The sequence below is a fragment of the Diabrotica virgifera genome, chromosome 2, assembly GCF_917563875.1.
Source record: "Diabrotica virgifera virgifera chromosome 2, PGI_DIABVI_V3a".
Classification (NCBI taxonomy): domain Eukaryota; kingdom Metazoa; phylum Arthropoda; class Insecta; order Coleoptera; family Chrysomelidae; genus Diabrotica; species Diabrotica virgifera.
Window position 1 is genome coordinate 94,899,383 of NC_065444.1, and position 24,239 is coordinate 94,923,621.

Genomic DNA, 24,239 nt, shown 5'->3' on the forward strand with positions numbered 1-24,239 from the left:
GTGTTATCTTCCCCGTGAGGAATACAATGTACGTTAACCACATGCCTAAGCGATCTAGACTAGTCCGATAATAATATCTGCCTATTAGGACAAAGATTCCAAGATGTGGCTAACTAATTGGAAACACTTTCCATTGAAGCCAATAAAATAGGTTTGAAAATAAATATTAGTAAAACCAAGTTCATGAGAATAAATGCAAGGAACAACACGCTATTTACTATCGACAACATGCAGATTGAAAATGTGGAAGACTTTACGCATCTTGGAAGCGTCAGAACAGAAAACAAAGGTACAGTAGGCAATATTCGTATGATTCGAAAAGCTCAACAAGCATTCAGCATGCTAAACCCTGTTTGGACGTCTGGCGAGTATACTACAAGGACAAAGATCCGAATATTTCAGGCAAATGTCATGTCTGTTGTACTCCACGGATGTGAAACCTTGAAAGTGAAAACTCCTTACAGACAAACTACAGGTTTTCAGAAACGAAGATATACTACACCTGACCGAACAAAAGAGGGTAGAAAATGAAATAAAGTCCATAAAGTGGGGTTGGATCGGTCACACATTCCGAAAAAATAGTTCCAATATTGCAAAGACTCCTCTTGTTCGAATATTTTGGCATTTAAATCAAATGAATAAAATCGTCTGCTATATAAACATGACGATAAAAGATATTCGATATTTGAGAATATGTATAATACTCAGTGATATTAGAAGTGTTACACCCAAAGGCCAGAAGGAATAATTTCTGGAACTTATTTTTTTAGCAACATAATTACTATATTTAAAACATGATATAATAGTAATATCAATGCTTTTATTATTTTTTTTATTTACATAAAGTACCTAGCAGGAAAAACTATATGATAACGCCAACGCCAAAGTTAAAATAGGAACGAATGTTTCAAAAGGTTTTGTAGTAGACAAAGGACTGAAGCAGGGATGCTGCCTATCGCCGACACTTTTCAAAATATATCTGGAACAAGCATTAAAACTTTGGAAGCGGAAGTGCAGCGGCATGGGTATACAATTAAATAATAACAACCTGTACACTTTATGTTTTGCTGATGATCAAATTGTGATTGCCAACGATTATGACGATCTGGAATACATGACTCGGAAATTAATCGAAGAGTACAAAAAATGGGGATTAGAAGTTAACATAGAGAAAACAATGTACATGAACATCGGTGGCAACGAACAGAATCTAGTTTTAAACGACGGACAACACATTAAGTACAACAATAAATATTCTTATTTAGGAGTAGAAATCACGGACGACGGCAAATCAGATCAGGCTATAAAAAAACGAAACACTCAAGGTAGAAGGGCCATATCTCAACTAAATAGTATTATTTGGGATCAACATATATCCAAAAAAAATAAACATCGAATATACAACACTATTATAAAGAGCATAGTAATGTATGGAAGTGACGTGTGGCAGTTAAAGACAACTACTAAAAGAACACTACAAGCCACGGAGAGGGACTACTGGAGACGTGCCGCAGGAAAATCAAAACTCGAAAGAATTAATAACGAACGTATACGAGAGATTATGGGAGTCACACATACGATTGTCGAAGATATAAGAGTACAACAACTAAAGTGGTATGGACATGTGCAGAGAATGCCAGAACACCGTCTGCCAAAACAGATTCTAGATTGGTCACCACATGGTAAGAGAAAAAGAGGCCGACCCAGAAAGAGCTGGAGAGAAGGAATAGACAGAGAGATCCGAGAGAGAGGTTTAGACGAAGACCTTTGGGAAGATAGAGATGCATGGAGATTGGGCATCGGAAGACGTCGGAGGACGTTTTAAACCGATTATATATATATATATATATATATATATATATACCTAGCAGGACCGTGCGGTGCTATGATGCAGTGAGGCAGCCGCATCAGGCGGCATCACAAGGGGGTGGCATAATCAGTAAAATCAAAATACAAATTGAGCCATTCAATAATTAAAAGTATATATAGGACCAAGTGTCAGCCGAAAATATTTAACTGGTGAAAGTTTAATAGAACTTATTTTGACTAATTTGGAAAAAATAGTTCTTGATTTAAAACGGCTCAGAGGCCAAGATTATGATAACGGGGTTAATATAAAAGGAATAAGAAAGGGTGTGCAAAACAGAATATTTGAAAAATATCCAAGGGCGTTTTACGTGCCCTACGCATGCCACCGTAGTCATAAATGATGCAGCGTCTTCTTCTACACATGTTTCACAATTAACACTAAAACCGTTGAGTACTACTAGATGGTTAAGTCGAATAGATGCATTGAAGCCTCTAAGGATTAGTAAAAAATATTAAAAATTATAAATTTATATGCGGTGTAGTTCTTTGGCATGATATTTTATTTTATATAAATTCAGTCTCGAAGATATTGCAACATGTACCTATAAATTTGTCAGATTGTGTAAAAATGTCAGAAACTATGGAAAAAAATAAAATTTACTGATAATTTGGCTATGACCAAATGAAATTGCAGAAAATCTTGTAAATAAGTTTCGAATTTCCTGCTGAAAACGAATATTGAGGCAGAAGAAAAATGCGTCAATTTGATCTGTGGATTAGCTCTCAACAAAGAAAGATAAATTTAAAGTAAATTTTTTCATCTATATTTTAAACATTGCCTTTAATTCTTTGATTGATCGATTTTCGCTTTTAGAAACTGATATTTAAAATTTTAAATTTTTATATGATATTTTTAAATTGAGGGAAATATAAGAAAAGGGAAAGATAATAAAATACTAGAAAAATACTAGAAAACATTAATTCAATACTTTTCATAGAAAAAGAATCGGATATATAGGCAAATGATTTTCTAGCAGATGTATTGCATGATTTATCCCAAATGATACCAGACTCCATGAAACCTTTATAGGTTTTGAACTAGTTGTGCCATAATAACCTAATTTCTTTATACCCAAATATAGTTTTATCATTAAGGGCCGGTATTATCTGTTCCGAATAAAACCTGGTTAGTGAAATTTTGTCATGCGAGGTGCAGAAAGCACCGGCCCTAAGAATTTTATTAACACTCTCTGTCTCGGTAGCTTGGGGAAAGAAGTTTTTCAAAATTAAAAATGATTAAAACTATTTACGAAGCTCCATAAGACAAACAAAACTAAAAAAATAGCACTTATTTCAATAGAGTCCTCACTAGCTGCTACTTTAGACTACACTAATCTGATTGACGAGTTTGCCAAAATTAAAATCAAAAGGATAAAATTGTAATTTTCATAAATGCTATATGTTAATACATATTATTTCATTTAATTTAAAGTATATTTTGTTTTTAAAATAAAAGTTTTCGTTCATTTTGTGTAATTTCATTTAATAAAAATAAATACTAGTATTAAGTTTCAATATTATTTAGGGGGCGGCATTTCGAAGACTTGCATCATATTGAAAAGATGTACCGCACGGCTCTGGTACCTAGACAATTATGGCCATTGGTACACATTAACATTAGATACATATTATAATCCAAGTCTTCACCAGTTTTTTCATCAAGTCAATACTTTTCGAGTTATTTGCGAGTGAACTTGTTCCTTTTTCAACAAAATAACCACGTTTTTAGACAGTTTTTCGCAAATTACTCAAAAAGTAAGTATTTTAGTTACGCTCAAAAGTTACGCTCAAAATAAAGTTGGTCCCTTTTCTTTTCGTAAAAAAATCGGGAAAATCACCCCCTAATTAGCATCTCAAATGAACGTAATCGTTACCCCTTGACAAGTTTCTTTACTCCTATATGTATTGTTTATATGATCTGTAAGTTTCATTGGTTTTAAGTCCTTATTTTTGAGAGGGCTGTAGTTAAAAGGGCTTGAAAGATTCACTAATCACAAGTGTATTCAAATTTAGATACACCAAATCTTAACCAATTTTTGTCTTACAGTAAAACAAAAAAATACAAAATATTCAGAAAAGCAAGCTGATTTTTTTTAATGTTTCAGATTTTTGGTATCTCTAACAATTTTTAAGTTATTTTGAAAAAATGCACTTTCTCCAAAATTTGAAATTTTGAAAATTTTATTTCAAAACCAATTTTTTTCAAAAATGAGCACTTTGAACTGATGAAACTTTCAGATCATATAAACACAATATAAGTAAAGTAACTTGTGAAGCGATAATGATTAATATCTTAAGTTGCTAATTAGGGGTTGATCTTCCCGATTTCTTTTGCCAAAACAAACGGGACCAACGTTATTTTGAGCGTAACTTGTTTATTTTTGATGCTAGAAATGTTTTTTTGTAGAACAAAGGAAAGCTTTTTTAAACACTTTAAAAAAGTTGTAATGAGTTTTCCCCAAAAAGTGCTTCATTTTTTGGTTATTTTAAGTTAAAATATTCGATTTGGAATTTGACGAATATGAACCTATTTTTCATTAGCTATAACTCTGCTTCTGCTAAGTAGAGAGACCTAATATATAGACCATTTGTTTCACTTTTTTACAGGCTATATTTTTGCTAAAAATGATTTTTTTCGACAAAATACTTACTTTTTAAGTTATTTGCGAAAAACCGTCTAAAAACGTGGTTATTTTATTGAAAAATGAACTAGTTCACTCGCAAATGACTCGAAAAGTATTGACTTGGTGAAAAAACTCTAAAGAACAAAAGTTGCTTAGAATTAGGCAGTTTATCGATTTCCAGTTTTATTTCGGACATATATTTTTTACCCCGAGGGGTGAAACTCACCCCCAAGGCAAAAGCACACATCTGCACAATATTACTTTTCTTCGTTAACATGTTAGTTATGCGTATGTCAAATTTCATGTTAATCCAAGTGGTTCTTTAAAATGTACAGCAAAAAACGTGAAAGAATGTACTAACAGGACAGTTGGAGTACTGATTTGGGGGGCTAGTGTCTATCTATGGTAGACGATCATCACTTGTGTTTATTCGAGGCAGACTTTTCTGCCATATCTAGACCACCGTCGACACGTCCTTTTTCAGCAAGACAATGCGCTCCCCATATTTCTCGTCGACCTATCGATACCTAAACCAGAGAACAAGGACCACAGAGAAGCGACACGCCTTTGATCCTTCGTGAGCACGCCGCCAATGACCTTGAAAGCAACCTGAACAACCAGCATACCAATAGTCAGTGGGCATGTCACACAATACATATAAATTCGTAAATAAAATTAAGCATTTATGTTGACTTTCAATAAATATAAAATATTGCACCGAAAAAAAAGTTGCGTACAGGGCCGACTTTTGTTGGCATTCTTTATAATAATGGAATCATTTTTGATTTACAAAAGGTTGCAAATATATCGCACAATGCAAAGTAATGGTGAAAATCATATTGATTGGAACCATAAATATAAATAGCTTTTTGTTTATCCTGATTTTGGCATTGAAAGACCAATAATAAAATATACCTATTTCCTATGGTAGGTGTGACATTCACTGATTGTTTTTGGCTTGGGCTGATACAAGATATAATTTGTTCGTTGGGGTATTTCCTAATAAATTATATTTTTTAATACGGGTTATCGAAAAATAACACAGCCATTGTAACTTCCAGGGAAATGTCACAAACTCTGAAAGTTCCAATTCTCTTTGGGTGACAAATGTTCGTGATCGATAAAAAAAACTTTATGTTGAAATCGAATGTCAATATTGTTATTGTCTTGGAAACGTATACCTTCTCTGATATATCTTTGGAGCAAAAGTATGAAGACATTTTACATTTACTTCTCTTCATGTTTCATAATTTGACAATGTTTCTTTAAGCGGAATTTTATCTCTGTAAATATTTTAAATTGGCTCTAAGCAGTACAAATATTGCCGAACGTCAAGAACCTAAAGCTTGTCACGCACGGAAAGCTATACTATAATATACGGTGATGAGTGCGCTAATATCCGAAAAAATAACGCAAAAGACGGAAAACATAGTACGTTGTGAAATAAAACACAAGACTACAATATAATATCGATGTATCCACCTTTGTACCTTTGCATCCACAAAAGACATGTTAAACTACAAAACCGTCTACTTTCTTTGTTTCTAAAGATATTAGGTACATTCAAAAAAACAAACTATTCAGAAAACAACACTACAATACGATTCCGATGTATACTCCGATCCATATATATAGGTAACCTTTGTTATTTATATTTAAATAATTAAAAGTTGGCAGACAATTTTTGTATACTGCACTGCAAAAGGTAGATAAGTATTTAGTTTTTTCATTATTGAATGTAAGTTTGTTTATTTGCAACCGTGTTTTTGCAATTTTGAAGTCTTGTTCTGCTATAATTTTAAGATTTTCTCAATTATCGGCCCAATTATGTTTCCAACAATTTTTGTTTGAATCGTACTTTGTTTTTGTCGTTTAAATCAGAAATTCTCGTGTATAGAACTCTTTATATATTTTATTTCGTAAAAATAGGATATCTTGGAGTGCGATAACATACGGAAAACATCTGTTGAATTTTTGACCTGGCTGAACCTTCGTAGACTTGCGTCTGACACCAAATTTAATATTTTTAATTTGAAATATCCCTTGCTTGGCAGAGCGAAGTTTAGTTTTATATGCATTACGTAGGGGTAATTAAATTCAAGAAAATGAATCACTTTCGTCATGATTTATTATCAATAATATTTAATCAAGTCAAAATAAGACTATTAGATACGTAATAACTAACACTTATGTAAAAATTACAAAGCAATAACAATTACCTGTTATTATTCTTACGAAATCTAAATAAACTTATTTCTCTTCCTGTCGCAGATGAACATCCGTGAAACACATACGAGTAACCAGACATTTTAACTATTATAATTATATAAATGCTCAAACAAACTTTTTAAGTCGAGTATTTACCATACACGCCTACGGACTATCGTAAAACAACCAGGAGGGACACAATTAGCATGCTGGTGATACTTAAAGCAACCAGGTTCGCGCATGCGTCTTCAAAAACGGTACACGTTTTTAGTGCGGTTGTGTCGTTTCTCTGTGGTCCTTGTTCTCTGCCTAAACTCCAAAACCTCTCAACTGTTTTAATTCTTTTTCATATTTTGGTCTTTTTTATGTATCAGAACTCCTGCAACCTTTTTTTAATGCAATCTGCATTGTTAAGACCTTAATAAAACAAAAAAGATATAGATTTTCTTCGTCAATTTACTACTATAAATAGTTTTTTGTCCATAAAGTACAATTGAAGATTTTCAGTTGAGAGTTTTTGGAGTTTAAATATCGCTATGGACTTTCTCCAACAAGCTGACATTAATATTTTGTCGCGGCCATCCCGTTCACCGGATTTAAATCCTATCGAACATGTGTGGGATATGATCTTAAGGAGACTGTCCAATTTGCACCATCCTCCACAGATTCTGGCACAGTTAATCCATGAAGTTGTTTGGAACGAGGAACCACAAGCAGACATCAATCATCTCATTTTGCCAATGCCTAGACGTGTACAGGAGTGTATTCAGCTACGGGGTCGCCAAACATATTATTAGTTTTTTTTTATTACATGTTAGTAAAAATTCTTGCCAACCTTATCGTGTCATTCGTGATGTAAATCTACAGTGTTGCCAAAAATTAAGTTCAAAAAATTATTCCTTCTGGGTGTAACACTTCTAATATATTAGTGATTATCTAATGATAATACACTTTACTTTACATTTTACGGAATACTTACATACTACCCCTTTCTACTTTCATACATATTCCAGTCAAGACTTCTTTTTGTCCATATTTTTTCACTACTCTATCAACAAACACAGCATAGTCGTCGTGCATTTTCTGAAAAAAGAACTGCTGTTAATATAAATTATTATAAATATAAATTATACAAAAACGAAACGTCGACAGATATGTTGTGACATTTGTTTATGTATTGGAAAAGAGGGAGAAAAGGTTATTTTCACCAATGCATCATGTTGTAAATAAAGGATTAGACTAGTTTTCAGAACAAACAATAACTTAAGCAAGTAGGGAACAACAAGAGCCCAAAGAAAAGCACGTACAGAGTAGTGTATACAAACTTACATGTTCTCACTGCCCAAAAATTTACATCGGTCAAACTGGTAGAAATTTTAATAAACGTATAGCATAACACAAAAGAGATTTTAAAGTCGTAAAAACAGATTATGTTTACTCTATAATTCTATTTACTCTATCCTTGCCATCTGCTAGTTTTTTATTATTTTTTGAAAAAAGGCAAGGAAACTTTTCAATTCTTCTTGATGTCACCATAGGGTCTAGAATTCTAGAACGTTTCATCGCCGCCGGTTCATCGCCGCCGTTTCGATGCCGCCAGTTCATCGCCGGCCGATTCATCGCCGGCCGGTTCATCGCCAGTCAGTTAATCGCTAACTGATATTATAGTATTTTTACTACAAAAGCGATATTACGTAATATCGCTTTTGTAGTAAAAATACTATATTTCCGAGTTTTCTACCAATTTTCGACAGTTACATTTATTATTTATTTTTAGTATTAATTAGGAATTCTAGGAAATGCGAGATATGACCATTCCCGTTGCCATACTTAATCTTTTAATAGACTAGTGGTGCATGGCACTTTTAATATACCTATCAGCAAATAAAATTACTTAAACTTGTTTATTTAATAAAATAATCATTGTAATTTATGTGAACAATTAAATTTGAAAAATGTTTAAAGGATTTTTAACTTTAACAATTTGTTAGTATATTTTTTACGTTTAAATTTCAACATTTGACATTTTAAAATTGACGTTATTAAAAGGTAAACAATAAACAATCGGTATTAATTTCGTAAAAGGTCTTACGGATATGAAATTCATATCAATGAATTCTGTTTTACTTACTTGTACAATAGATTTTAATTGAGCGCACACGTTGTTTTTCATATAATTGCCTTAAAATATGTCTTATTTTTAAAAGACACCGCCATTCCATGACATAATGACAACTGTTTGATTGTTTTATAAGCCCAACGAGTGTAATTCTAACAGTGTTGCCATAGTTATATAAAATATATTTTCTTATGAAAAATAAAATATTTCGTTTTAAATAATGTTAGTAGTTGATAATTATACAGGGTGTCCCGAAAAGACTGGTCATAAATTATACCACACATTCTGGGGTCAAAAATAGTTCGATTGAACCTAACTTACCTTAGTACAAATGTGCTCATAAATAAAGTTACAGCCCTTTGAAGTTCCAAAATGAAAATCTATTTTTTTTTTCAATATATCGAAAACTATTAGAGATTTTTTATTGAAAATGGAAATGTATCATTCTTATGGCAGGAGCATCTTAAAACAAAATTATAATGAAATTTGTCAACCCCATAAAAAATTTATGGGTATTTTGTTCCCTTAAACCCCCCAAACTTTTGTGTACGTTCCAATTAATTAATTATTGTGGTACTATTAGTTAAACACAACGTTTTTAAAACTTTTTTGGCTCCTAGTATTTTTTTCGATAAGCCAGTTTTTATCGAGATGCGGCTTCTTTTTCAATATATTTACGTAAAAATTTTATGGGGGTTTTGTTCCTTTAAACCCCCCAAATGTTTGTGTACGTTCCAATTAAAATATTATTGTGGTACCATTAGTTAAGCATAGTGTTTTTAAAACTTTTGCCAAATGTTCGTGAAACAAGTGAAAAAAAAGACTAACTACTTTTTTTCATAAGTCACCTATTATCGAGATGTAGCTTCTTTTTCAAAATATACCTAAAAATGTAAATTATAAATAAATTTTCAGATTATTAACAGGTCTCTATAATCGTGCTTAACCATATACAAATATGTTGTGGATTCGATAAATATTCAAAATATCTCGATAAACACTGGCTTTTCGAGAAAGTACTAAGAGGCAAAAAAGTTTTAAAAACAGTATGTTTAACTAATGTTACCACAATAATAATTTAACTGGAACGCACACAAAAGTTTGGGGAGTTTAAGGGAACAAAACCCCCATAAAATTTTTATGGGGTGCACAAATTTCACTATATTTTTTTTAAGATTTTCTTGCTATAATAATGTCACATGTCCCTTATCAATAAAAAATCTCTAATAGTTTTCGATATATGGGAAAAATTGATTTTCATTTTGTAACTTTAAAGGGCTGTAACCTTTTTAATGTGCACATTTGTACTAAGGTAAGTTAGGTTAAATCAACCTATTTTTGACCCCAGAATCTGTGGTATGATTTATGACCAATCTTTTCGGGACACCCTGTATTTTTCTACAAATCCAAATAAAAAAGGTCGTAGAAAAAGTATAGCATTCTACTTGCATGTAATGGCTATTACTCACTCTGATGAATTACGACACTCGCCAACGGCTCGTGTCGCAAACTTCATCATCGTGAGTAATAGCCATCATTACATGCTCGTTGAATAATATACTATTAACACTACAAATTTAATATTATTTAGTATCAAATTTAGGGGAAGTAGAAATAGAAGAGTAAATTAATATAATAATATTTTTTATCTTTTTATTTGTCATATGTTTTGAACTGAATTTAACGCCGTGTCGTGTCATCTCCCATAATACAAAATCAACTGACTAACTGGCGCTGAAATGGACTGGCGATGAACCGGCGGCATCGAAACGGCGGCGATGAAACGTCCCATTCCGTCGTCCATAGCCGGCGATGACATCACGATGCATCTAACCAACCAACTGCATTGGACATGGTAGCCAGAACATTTTGGAGCCCAGAGTCAGTCGCAGAACCAGCAGTCAACAAGACATCAAGAAAACACAGCTAAATAAGAAAAGCCATAATAAGTATAATCTAAACTGTTAGCCTTCGACAAGACTGCATTGCCTTTCCTGCAAAAGCTCAAAACGGACACTGGGCTTTACTGTACCGCATTATTGGGCCGAGAATTTTAGAAAAAGCAGCCACCATTGAGGAAGAAAAGTACTCTTCCACCATGATAACGCACCGGCTCACACCTCCGCCGTTGCAATGATCAAATTGGTCGAATTGGGCTACGAATTGGTGCCAGAGGTGTAACCAGGATGATCCTAAGGGGGAGTTTCGTCTACTTGAAGGTCTCTGGGGGGTATGGAACAATAATGGTTTTAAGCGTATAGAGCTCAAAGTACATCCAAAAGGGGGGGAGGTTATAACCCCCAAAACCACCCCCTGGTTACGCCTATGATTGCTGCCCCATCTACCGTATTCTCCAGATTTGGCCCTTTATGATTTCTTTTTGTTTCCAAACTTGAAACGCAAAATTTTACGAAAACCTCCAAAAAATTAAAGGAAGGATGAAAATTTGGGAATAGGTAGTTGAAATTGTCTATTATTATATAAGAAAAAGTTTACAATTGTACACCCCCTCCATTTTACAAAAATTGGAAAATACGGGGTGAAAAATTTTTTCTCGGGGGTGAAAAATATACGTTCAAAATAAGTCCGGAATTGGATAAAATGACTAATTCTAAGTAACTTTTGTTCTATAGAGTTTTTTTACTAAGTCAATATTTTCCGAGTTATTTGCGAGTGAATGTGTTCATTTTTAACCAAAAAAAAAAATGTTTTTGGACGGTTTGTCGGAGATAAAACAAAAAGTAAGTAGCTTAGCGAAAAAATATTTTTGGTAAAAATATATCTTATAAAAAATTGAAAAAAATGGTGTATGCTTGAGGTCTGCAGACCCAGTAGAAGCAGAGTTGCAGCTAATGAAATGTAGGTTCTTCTTGGTCAAATTCCAAATCGAATATTTCAATGTGAAATACCCCAAAAACGGAGCACTTCTCGGGGAAAATTCATTACAACTTTTTTAAAGTTATTAACAAAGGGTTTATTTTTGTTTTTTAAAAAACTTCTAACATTAAAAGTGAGTTACGCTCAAAATATTGTTGGTCCCTTTTATTTTTTGGTAAAAAAATGGCGAAAATCACCCCTTAATTAACTTCTCAAATAAAATTAATCGTTACCGCTTCACAAGTTACTTTACTTATATATTGTTTATATTATCTATAAGTTTCATTGGCTCAAAGTGCTCAGTTTTGAAAAAAATTGGGTTTAAAATAAAACATTTTTTTTTAATTTTGAAAAAAATCGTAATTGTTTATGGAATTACCTTAAACACAATTAGGAATACCAAAAATCTCAAAGAGTAATAAAATGTACGTTTTGCTTTCCTGAACATTTTTGATTTTTTGTTTTCTTGTTAAACAAAAATTGGTTATATAAATATTGGTTAAATATTGGTTATATGCTATGGCTGTTCAAAATTTGCCTAAACTCGTGATTAGTTACTCGTTCAGGCCATTTTAACTACAGATTTTTCAAAACGAAGCACTTTGAACCGATGAAACTTACAGATCACATAAATAATACATAGACAAAGTAACTTGTGAAGTGGTAATGTAAAAATTTATATGCGACTCTAATTAGGGTGTGATTTCTGCGATTTTTTTACCAAAAAATAAAAGGGACCAACAATATTTTGAGCGTAATTCACTTACTTTTATTATTACAAGTTTTTTTAAACAACAAAAATAAACCTTTTTTTAAACACTTTAAAAAAAGTTAAAATGAATTTCCCCCTAAAAGTGCTCCGTTTTGGGGTTATTTCACATTGAAATATTCGATTTGGAATTTGACGAAGAAGAACCTACTTTTCATTAGCTGCAACTCTGCCTCTACTGGGTCTACAGACCTCATGTATACACCATTTTTTTCAATTTTTATGGGCTATATTTTTGCTAAGAATATTTTTTTCTCTAAAATACTTACTTTTTGAGTTATCTCCGAAAAACCGTCCAAAAACATGTTTTATTTTTTTAAACATGAACATATTCACTCGCAAATAACTCGAAAAGTATTGACTTAGTGAAAAAACTCTATAGAAGAAAAGTTGTTTAGAATTAGTCATTTTATCCAATTCCGGTCTTATTTTGAATGTATTTTTTTCATTTTCGAGAGGGGGTATCCCCCCTCCATTTTATAAAAATGGGGGGGACTGAGGGGAAATAGAGACTGAGCTAGGCCAACATCAACGATGACTGTCATAGTTAATTGCCATATTATTTTACAATAATATTTCAATTTTCTGTGGTATTTTATCGTGACACAATAACTATAATTGCCCATCAGTGAGATAATAATATGAATAATTGTAATGACAATGCATATTAAATTATAATAGAGTCTCTAATGCACCTGTTAAAGAGTCCAGCTAAGAAGTCATTTAAAAGGACGTGAGAAGAAAACCTTGAATTGAAAAAAAATCACTGTATTGCAGTTAGAAAATGCAACAATAATTATATTTATAATTGTTGATATATTTTATTGTTTAAACCGATCGTGACAGAGCTAAATTGATATTAAATGCTAGTGTAGCTTGAAATTGACGGTTAATGCAAAAAAATTGCTGTAACAAAAGTGAAGTAATTGGTTGTATCCTATCGTTTCTGATTTCATAATTAGTATCATTAGTAGCTCTAGTAGAGAGTTTAAAACGTTAAATTAACTTTTATTTGGATATAATTTACACTAACTGCTGTGAGATTATCGACAACAATTAGTAAAGTAATATCCTTATATTCCGAAGAAGTAAATTTTTTTCGGGATAGAATAGAATAGAATAGAATAGAATAGAATAGAATAGAATAGAATAGAATAGAATAGAATAGAATAGAATAGAATAGAATAGAATAGAATAGAATAGAATAGAATAGAATAGAATGGAATATAATAGAATAGAATAGAATAGAATAGAATAGAATAGAATAGAATAGAATAGAATAGAATAGAATAGAATAGAATAGAATAGAATAGAATAGAATAAAATAGAATAGAATAGAATAGAATAGAATAGAATAGAATAGAATAGAATAGAATAGAATAGAATAGAATAGAATAGAATAAAATAGAATAGAATAAGGCAGTTTCATTATAAGGCAGTTGATGGAAAAATCAGGAGTAAAGAAACAAACGCTCATATGGTATTCATTGATCTTGAGAAAGCATATGATAGAGTTCCTCGAGAGATTCTGTGGTGGGCACTCGATAAGAAAGGAGTCCCTGGTGAATATGTAAAGATTGTGAGGGATATGTATGAGGGAGTAACGACTAGTGTTGGGACAGGTGTGGGAGAGATTGATAAATTTCATGTGAAAGTAGGATTGCACCAGGGCTCGGTGCTTAGTCCGTATTTATTCTCATTAATTTTGGACCAGATAACAGCGAAACTACAGGGTAACATTCCATGGTGCTTAATGTTTGCTGATGATGTCGTGTTAGTAGGAAATAGTGAAAGAGACTTAGAACAAATACTGGAACAGTGGAGACAAGCTCTGAAGGAAAAAGGTTTAAAACTTAGTAGGACAAAGACAGAGTATTTGCAATGTTCATTTAAAGATGGAGTTACTACAAATAACAAGGTATCTTTGGATGGTGAACTGATTGTAAAAAGCAATAATTTTAAGTACCTGGGATCGGTATTACAGAGTAATGGAGAAATAGATGGAGATGCATGCAGTAGAATTAGGGCTGGATGGATGAAGTGGAAGGAAGCGAGTGGTGTGCTGTGTGACAGGAAAATTCCAATGAAGTTGAAGGGAAAATTCTATAAAACAGCCATAAGACCAGCTATGATGTACGGAACTGAATGTTGGGCAGTGAAAAGAAAGAGGAACAACGAATGCATGTAGCGGAAATGAGAATGCTTAGATGGATGAGTGGAGTGACAAAGAAGGATAAAATTAAAAATGAGTATATTAGGGGAAGTCTAGGTGTGACACCAATTGATACCAAAATGAGAGAGCATAGGTTGAGATGGTTTGGTCATGTTCAACGTCGAGAAGCTAATCACCCAATACGAAGAATTGCTGAAGTGCAGATTCCTGGAAGGAGTAGGAGAGGAAGACCAAAGAAGACGTGGGGGGGAGACGATTAGGCAGGGCATGTTGGTAAAGGGGATTAATATTGATATGACTCAAGATAGAATTGTATGGAGGAATGCAATTAGGGAAGCCGACCCCGCATAGGGATTAAGGCAAAGAGAATGATGAGAATGGAATAGAATAAAATAGAATAGAATAGAATAGAATAGAATAGAATAGAATAGAATAGAATAGAATAGAATAGAATAGAATAGAATAGAATAGAATAGAATAGAATAGAAGTAACAGTTTTTAATAAAATATGTATGATAATGTTTGTGTCTTTGGATTTGACTTCCGATAAGTATAAAAAACTGTGCCCCCCTATTCTCATTTAAAAAATCGTCGTCAAATTGCGTCATCACGCTCAGATGGATGACGTCACTAGTATGATATGTGTATGTGCTAAAAATTTTTCTCCAAAGTGGCCTATTTTCGAAAAAATGAATTTATTCCATAACTTTGAACCTCTATGTAAGTAAGTATTATTTCTTTTTGTAGATTCTTGCCTTTATTTCTTACTTAAACTTGTTACTCAACATTATTCTATTAAGACATTCTCCTAATCGATTTGCCTTGCCATTTTCTGACGAACTTGGTCCCCTGCGTTACCTTCCTAAAATTTCCCAAATAGGTATAGTGTAGGAAACAGAGGTTGAACCTCGCAAAATGGACACAAGTCCGGTTTTATTTTTTTTTTTTCTAGTATATTAAGGGGTGCTTATTATGAGACTAACATTTTCTTAAAAAAATTCGCCCCTGAACCCCCCTTTTCATCCCTTTAAAGGGGGTAATTTGTGGTTTTTGCGAAACGTAGCCCTTCCTGTACGTTTTACAAAAAATTTACTTAATAGTAAAATGAAGCGGACTATATTTCCTACTATTTATTTCCCGACAGCATATGCCTATCACCCACCGTTTAGCGGGAGTGACGCCACAAATTTGACAACTTATTAAAATAGTATATTACTTTATGCGGCGGAGAAGCATGACTTTTCTTGACGCGCCCGATATTGCGCGTAATAGAGGGTAAGTCAAGAAAAGTCGCTTCTTTGCCGAATAAAGTATACTATTTTTTCTTCAAACGTAGCAATTTTCAACCATAAATAGTACAATTCCAACACTTTTAATTGATGGAGGCGGAAATCTAGAATGCCTCAAACGACATGGGGGCTGGAAATCAAGCACGGTTGCCGAAGGATATATAGAGGATTCAATAAGAAATAAGAACGATAATGCTCAAAAAATTTTAAACCCTCATGATTCGCCAACATCGGGAATGATTGCTGAAAGTTGTGCTCGACCATCAGTATCATCAACAATAATTACCAATGCGTATCAAGAGTCGGGAACATTTTTGCACGGTTTCAATTTTGAAAATGCCTCATTAACTAATTGTACTTTTAATATTACTATAAATAAAAATGATGTTTAATTGTTGTTAATGACATTTGTATTCTTGCTTTGTGACATGTTTCATATTGTTGCCATGACAACATTTTTCCCTCCGCCGTAAAGAAATGGGAAAAAAACTGCTGCCGGCGGAGACATCAAACTTTGACAGGATCAAGTTAGATAAGTAATGTCATCATTATTTGACGTTTGAAGAAAATAGTATATTACTTTTTGAGGCGGAGAAGCATGACTTTTCTTGACGCGCCCGATATTACGCGCCGAACGAAGTGAGGCGCGTAATAGAGGGCAAGTCAAGAAAAGTCGCTTCTTTGCCGAATAAAGTATACTATGTTTTCTTCAAACGTACCAAAATCTAGAATGCCTCAAACGACATGGGGGCTGGAAATCAAGCACGGTTGCCGAAGGATATATAGAGGATTCAATAAGAAATAAGAACGATAATGCTCAAAAAAATTTTAAACCCTCATGATTCGCCAACATCGGGAATGATTGCTGAAAGTTGTGCTCGACCATCAGTATCATCAACAATTACCAATGCGTATCAAGAGTCGGGAACATTTTTGCACGGTTTCAATTTTGAAAATGCCTCATTAACTAATTGTACTTTTAATATTACTATAAATAAAAATGATGTTTAATTGTTGTTAATGACATTTGTATTCTTGCTTTGTGACATGTTTCGTATTGTTGCCATGACAACATTTTTCCCTCCGCCGTAAAGAAATGGGAAAAAAACTGCTGTCGGCGGAGACATCAAACTTTGACAGGATCAAGTTAGATAAGTAATGTCATCATTATTTGACGTTTGAAGAAAATAGTATATTACTTTTTGAGGCGGAGAAGCATGACTTTTCTTGACGCGCCCGATATTACGCGCCGAACGAAGTGAGGCGCGTAATAGAGGGCAAGTCAAGAAAAGTCGCTTCTTTGCCGAATAAAGTATACTATTTTTTCTTCAAACGTACCAAAATCTAGAATGCCTCAAACGACATGGGGGCTGGAAATCAAGCACGGTTGCCGAAGGATATATAGAGGATTCAATAAGAAATAAGAACGATAATGCTCAAAAAAATTTTAAACCCTCATGATTCGCCAACATCGGGAATGATTGCTGAAAGTTGTGCTCGACCATCAGTATCATCAACAATTACCAATGCGTATCAAGAGTCGGGAACATTTTTGCACGGTTTCAATTTTGAAAATGCCTCATTAACTAATTGTACTTTTAATATTACTATAAATAAAAATGATGTTTAATTGTTGTTAATGACATTTATATTGTTGCTTTGTGACATGTTTCATATTGTTGCCATGACAACATTTTTCCCTCCGCCGTAAAGAAATGGGAAAAAAAACTGCTGCCGGAGGAGACATCAAACTTTGACAGGATCAAGTTAGATAAGTAATGTCATCATTATTTGACGTTTGAAGAAAAAAGATGTTTTTAAAAAAAAATTATTTTTCCCTAACTGTAATAAAAATTAAGAAGAAACCCTGCGGCAATTAATCACAAATAAGTGGCTGATTTTTTGGTATAGGTTTCATTTAAGGGTAATTGCAAACTTTTTAATTACAAGGCGATACATTTTAAAAAAACCCTTTTTTATACCATCTGAACCGCCTATGCTAGAGTAAAAAAAACTTTCAGAGATTATCTATGTACTGGTGTTATTTACAAATTTGTATAATACACCCCCATATTTTCCCCGGAACCACCCCAAAAAAAAGGAGAATTAATAAAGAAAATAATCAAAAATTTGTTTTGGGCCACCACTGTCGCTTTCGGGTGAAAAGAAAATAAAATATGCATAATTCATAATGTGTAGCAGAGAGTGTGTTCTTTTATTTTCCATAAGTACGTTATCAATAAAATGAATAGGTGACGAAAAGAAAAACAAAAACTGAAGCCAGCCAAAGCATTTCTGAGGTTTACGGCGCCACTGTGCCGTAACGGTTGCTTATACAAAAAAAAATGCATAGGACCTTATTTGTAGAGAATATAGTGGTCTTTAATTCTGTATAAGTTATGTTTTAAAAATATGCATAGGTAATGAGAAAATCGTAAAAACATGCTCTCCAATGGATAGGGGTAGTTTCTGCAGTTTATTTTCAAGGATAGGGGTACTTTCCGCTGGGATGTTGCAATAATAATATATATTTATGAAAAACCCTATTGATGGAGCATATGTCCATATGGGCCAAAAAGCAAAAAAAAAATTTTTCAACCCCCCTTTATTTATTTATTTTTGGCTACAGGGTTTGCATCAAGAAATCGCTTTTGGTGTCCATGTATGGGTAATAAGAACGTGCAAAAAATAATATATGAAGCATTTTAATAAAAAGACTAAAAGAAAAAAGACTAAGTTTTCACTCTAATGGCATATAAAACAACATAATGCTATTCTACATCCCACCAGAATGAAAACAATGGGAACCTTCTCTGGTTACACCTCCGAGGCTTCTACAATTTGCAAGCCATACGGATGCTGAGACTAAGGAAGACGAGGAAATTCTACAATTTACAATTCATGTCCCATCTGCTCAGCGCGGTAAAGTTCCAACGAGAATGGTTCCCTTCGTACTCCAATCAGAGTAAATGTAAATCAAAAATGAATAACCATTTTCAATTTCGTTGCAAAACGAAAATACAGCCGAACCATATCCTAGTCCGATCAGAGAGTGCAGCAAGCACCTCTACCGGTTTCGAAACTTATTAGTCTCTAATCAGCAGGCACATATGCTGCTCTCTCTGATCCAACCAAAACAAACCCCAGCGTGCAGTCCCGGATTGCAACGAACGAAATGGCATAGATGCCCTAGCGGCAACTGCTAGCAAAAAGACTAAGTTTTTACTCTAATGGCATATAAAACAACATAATGCTATTCTACATCCCACCAGAATGAAAACAATGGGAACCTTCTCTGGTTACACCTCCGAGGCTTCTACAATTTGCAAGCCATACGGATGCTGAGACTAAGGAAGATGAGGGAATTCTACAATTTACAATTCACGTCCCATCTGCTCAGCGCGGTAAAGTTCCAACGAGAATGGCTCCCTTCGTACTCCAATCAGAGTAAATGTAAATCAAAAATGAATAACCATTTTCAATTTATTTTAATAAAGGGCATGATGTGTGAAGGATTCCAAGAAAATCACTTTCTTTGTTAATTCTCCTTTTTTGGGGTGGTTCCGGAAAATAAATGGGGTGTATTATAGAAATTTGTAAATAACACTAGTACATGGATAATCGCTGAAAGTTTTTTTACTCTAGCATAGGCGGTTCAGATGGTATGAAAAGGGGTTTTTTAAAATATAACACCCTGTAATTAAAAAATTTGCAATTGCCCTTAAATGAAACCTATACCAAAAAATGTTCAGTACAGTTAGGGAAAAATCATTTTTTTAAACATCTTTTTTAAAATTTTGTCAAATTTGGGGCGCCACCCCTGCTAAACGGTGTGTGATAGACATATGCTAATGCTGTCGGGAAATAAATAGTAGGAAATATAGTACTCTTCATTTTACTAATAAGTAAATTTTTTGTAAAACGCACAGGAAGGGCTACGTTTCGCAAAAACCACAAATTACCCCCTTTAAAGGGATGAAAAGGGGGGTTCCGGAGCGAAATTTTTTAAGAAAATGTTAGTCTCATAATAGTCACCCCTTGATATACGAGAAAAAAAATTAAATTGGACTTGTATCCATTTTGCAAGGTTCAACCTCGGTTTCCTACACTAGTACGTAAAAAGGAATTCCCATAATGGTAAAATTTCGTGAACTCAATTGCCACTTTGTATTATAGCTAGACTAGTATTGCGTACACCCAACAACATTTAGATAATCAATTTCTCCGACACGGGACGGGGCCTGACCTTCTTTTCAACAATTTCTTAAACATATTATGACATAATAATTTAGCACGGTCTCTGAGTAAGCACAATAAGTACAAGAAGAGTTACACATCAGTAAACACAATGCGAAGAATGTTTGAATAATTTCGGTACTGAAAAATAAAATTTTGTCAACTTAATTGTTTTGTTTTTCTGCCACCGTCAAATTGTTTTCTTTCGCAATAATAGTGACATTAATTTCTACTGTTGGTATTGTGTATTTCTGACTTTAAATACAATAAATAGTAGGGGAGCTATGGATGCTAATGAAGTTACTAAACCGTCATGGGGACCTATTGGTTTGTGAAGATTAGGTCCTAAAACCAAAATAGAATGTGTGTGTACTTTGTATGCCCGTAAGAAGTTATACTTCTATTATGTGATTTCAACGAAATCAATATAACAGTTTATTTATATTTTATTTAAATATTAAACTAATTTTAATACTTACTACTTTCCAAAAATCTTTATTAAAATAATATGAAAAATTAAAAAAATAAAAGAATAAAACACACGCAAACACATTGAAAAATGAAACCAAAGAAATTATTTCAGAACAATTGTTGAGAAAATTTTAACTTAATACGTATTTTCTGAAAAACAAATATAATAAATATACTTACAATCATAAAATGTATAAAAAAAATAAAAAATTGCATTGGGAATTGAACCTGCGTCTATCAGATTTAGATTATTTTGAACTCACCCCACGCAGAATTTAACTACCGAGACATGTGAATGAAGTGGAAAGATATACCTAGCAACTAAACGTTTTAAAACATTGTTGACAGTTGCTTATTCTGTTAGAAATATAGACTAAAAAAGCAATATATTAGATGGAGATTTTTGTTGGTAATCAAATTATGTAAATCAAAGCATTACCTACTAGCTAGCTAGATACATTTTCCAAATAGGTATTTACCTACTTTTTAATTTTTTATTACAATACTGAAACATTTACAACAAGGTACGTACCTGTTGCTTTTAAAAACTATTTAAAAAGTCACTACAATTATGAACGTGCTTTTTGTCACTGTCCTCACAACAATAAAAACTAATATACACAACATTTTGTTTATCCAGAATTTCCATTTGAACATAACAGATGATTTTAACACCCAATCAGATCCCTCATAACGTTTCATACCATACTGTCGGTGTGCGCATGCGCCCAGCAAAATAAAAATTTACCCTCGTGCCTAAAGAAGTATAACTTCAAAAAGTTTTAAGTTTTTCATATTAGTGGGGGAGTGAACGGGTAAAAATTTTCAAAAATCTTTTTTTCCGGTTATACCGCCATCTATCTATAATTCGAAAAAATATCTCGAAAAAAAGTTGCTTTTTTTACGTAACGAATCCAAATCTGCAATAAAAAATGGGGGTTCCCATTTAAGATTTAAAAATAAACCCCAACCCCACCTTGGTGAGGGGTCGTGTTTGATGTCATTCGATAGATTTTTGAAAAATATTGAACACGTATTTTTCGGTTTTTCGATCTGATGTTCATTTCACGAAATATTCGCTTTTTTTGTGAAACTTTGTGACTCACCCGTTTCCTTAGGCCCTGATCAAATCGTCAGATTTTTTAAATATACACTGTTCTTCGTATACTTAACGTCTTTCTTCTTCTTCCTACTTTATAAATAGGCTCAATACCTGTTTTACTTCGGTTTTTAACCTCAATTGACATTGTCTGACCATCTTTTCCTCGGTCGTCCCAATGATCTTCTTCCATTTGGCCTCCATGTACTTAACTTACCTTGACTTAATCTGACGCGCTCGAGTTTTTCTGAGGATAGATTTTTTTACGGACTGGCCCGAACGCACGCCCCTGTATTAAGAGTCCATATATGGTAGGAGTACATTTACAGCAGGGGTGGGCAAAAGCCGGCCCGCGGGCCGGATTCGGCCCTTTTGCTTACTTTATCCGGCCCGTTGAAAAATCCCGCAAGCAATTTTTTTTAATATCTTTTCTGCGATTTTGTTGCAATCAACAGTATTAGTGTATGTAGTGTTCATATAAATAATAAGATATACAGGGTGTTAGTAAATAAGTATGAAAAATTTTAAGGGCTAATTCTACATGAAAAATTAATACCAGTTTGCTCTATAAACATATGTCCGCAAATGCTTAGTTTCGGAGATACGGGGTGTTGAAATTTTTATTTCAAACTGCCAATTTATTTATTGCTCCAAGACCAGTTGAGCTATGAAAATGAAATTTGGTGAGTTTTAGGAGGTAGTTACTACGAATTTTTTGACATTCAATTTAGAATTTTGTATTCATCATTGGCGCGCCTACGGGCAATGGTCTGAATTTTTTTAAAGAAAAAAATAGTACGCCACTGAGATATTTCGAATTAAAAATTATTTTTAAATTTCACGTCTAATTTGTAATAAAAAAACCTTTCTTGCCTTTATTTCATATCATGCACCGTGTTTATGCAGAAAAATAAAACATCTTGGCGCGTATTTTTCATTTCTTAATACATCATCAAGGACTATCCAATATAATAATACTAAACTAGAACAATAACAAAAAATCTTACTAATACGATTTCAGCTAGGTGCAAAGCTGCAAGAAATGTTTAAAATGATCTCCTTTACAGGTAACAGCAGAATTTTATATTCATCATTGGCGCGCGTACGGGTAATGGTCTGAATTTTTTGAAGAAAAAAATAGTACGCCACTGAGATATGTCAAACTAAAAATCATTTTTGAATTCCTCGTTCAATGTACGACAAAAAATCTTTCTTGCCTTTTTTTCATACGCGGCGCCGTTTTTATGCAAAAAAATTAACCATCTTAAAGTTTACAAAGTATTTGAACTAAGTTTCTGTTTCTATGCATATGGAAACTACCTCAAATACTTGGTAAGCGTTAAGATGTTTTATTTTTTTGTATAAAAACGGCGCCTCGTATGAAAAAAGGAAAGAAAGATTTTTTGTCTTAAATTGAACGAGGAATTCAAAAATGATTTTTAGTTTGACATATCTCAGTGGCGTACAATTTTTTTCTTCAAAAAATTCAGACCATTACCCGTACGCGCGCCAATGATGAATATACAATTCTTCTGTTATCTGTAAAGGAGATCATTTTAAACATTTCTTGCAGCTTTGCACCTAGTTGAAATCTTATTAGTAATATCTTGTGTTATTGTTTTAGTTTAGTATTATTATATTGGATAGTTCTTGATGATATGATGTATTAAGAAATGAAAAATACGCGTCAAGATGTTTTATTTTTCTGCATAAAAACGGTGCATCATATGAAAAAAAGGGAAGAAAGGTTTTTTATCATAAATTAGACGTGGAATTTAAAAATAATTTTTAATTTGAAATATCTCAGTGGCGTACTATTTTTTTCTTTAAAAAAATTCAGACCATTGCCCGTAGGCGCGCCAATGATGAATACAAAATTCTAAATTGTATGTCAAAAAATTCGTAATAACTACCTCCTAAAACTCACCAAATTTCATTTTCATAGCTCAACTGGTCTTAGAGCAATAAATAAATTGGCAGTTTGAAATAAAAATGTCAACACCCCGTATTTCCGAAACTAAGTATTTGCTGACATATGTTTATAGAGCAAACTGGTATTAATTTTTCATGTAGGATTAGCCCTTAAAATTTTTCATACTTATTTACTAACACCCTGTATACATAATACTATAATTTCGAACAGCTGTAACCACATCCCTACTTTAAAGTAGACCACATCTCAAAAGCTTCCAGCTTTCTCATTAAGTTAACATTAAGAGTCCAAGCTTCGGCACCATAAGGAAAAATAGAGTGGATATAACATTTTGCCATCCGATATCGGATTTGCAGATTGAATCTTTGGTTACTCAGAAATTGTCTCATCTTCAAAAAGGCTGCTCTTTTCTTGACTGAATTTCTGATTTCGGATTTATATATTCCCTAATCCAGACTCGTAAGTATTTTATTTTGTCCACTTGTTCAATATCTTCATTTTTTATCTGGATCCTTGTTATCTTCTTCTTCTTCTTCTTCTTCTTTTTATATAGACATTACTCTGTCTGTTTT

General features: G+C 33.1%; 1 protein-coding gene across 1 annotated transcript in view; it reads right to left on the reverse strand.

Annotated features, from left to right (window-relative positions):
• LOC114330397 (ABC transporter G family member 23-like) overlaps nt 1-24,239 on the reverse strand; it is a 172,514-nt gene that overhangs the window by 105,402 nt on the left and 42,873 nt on the right. Inside the window, exon 2 of the mRNA XM_050643853.1 lies at nt 7,681-7,784. Coding sequence (XP_050499810.1) covers nt 7,681-7,781 — 101 coding nt within the window. The 5' untranslated portion in view covers nt 7,782-7,784. The remainder of the gene's footprint in view (nt 1-7,680; nt 7,785-24,239) is intronic.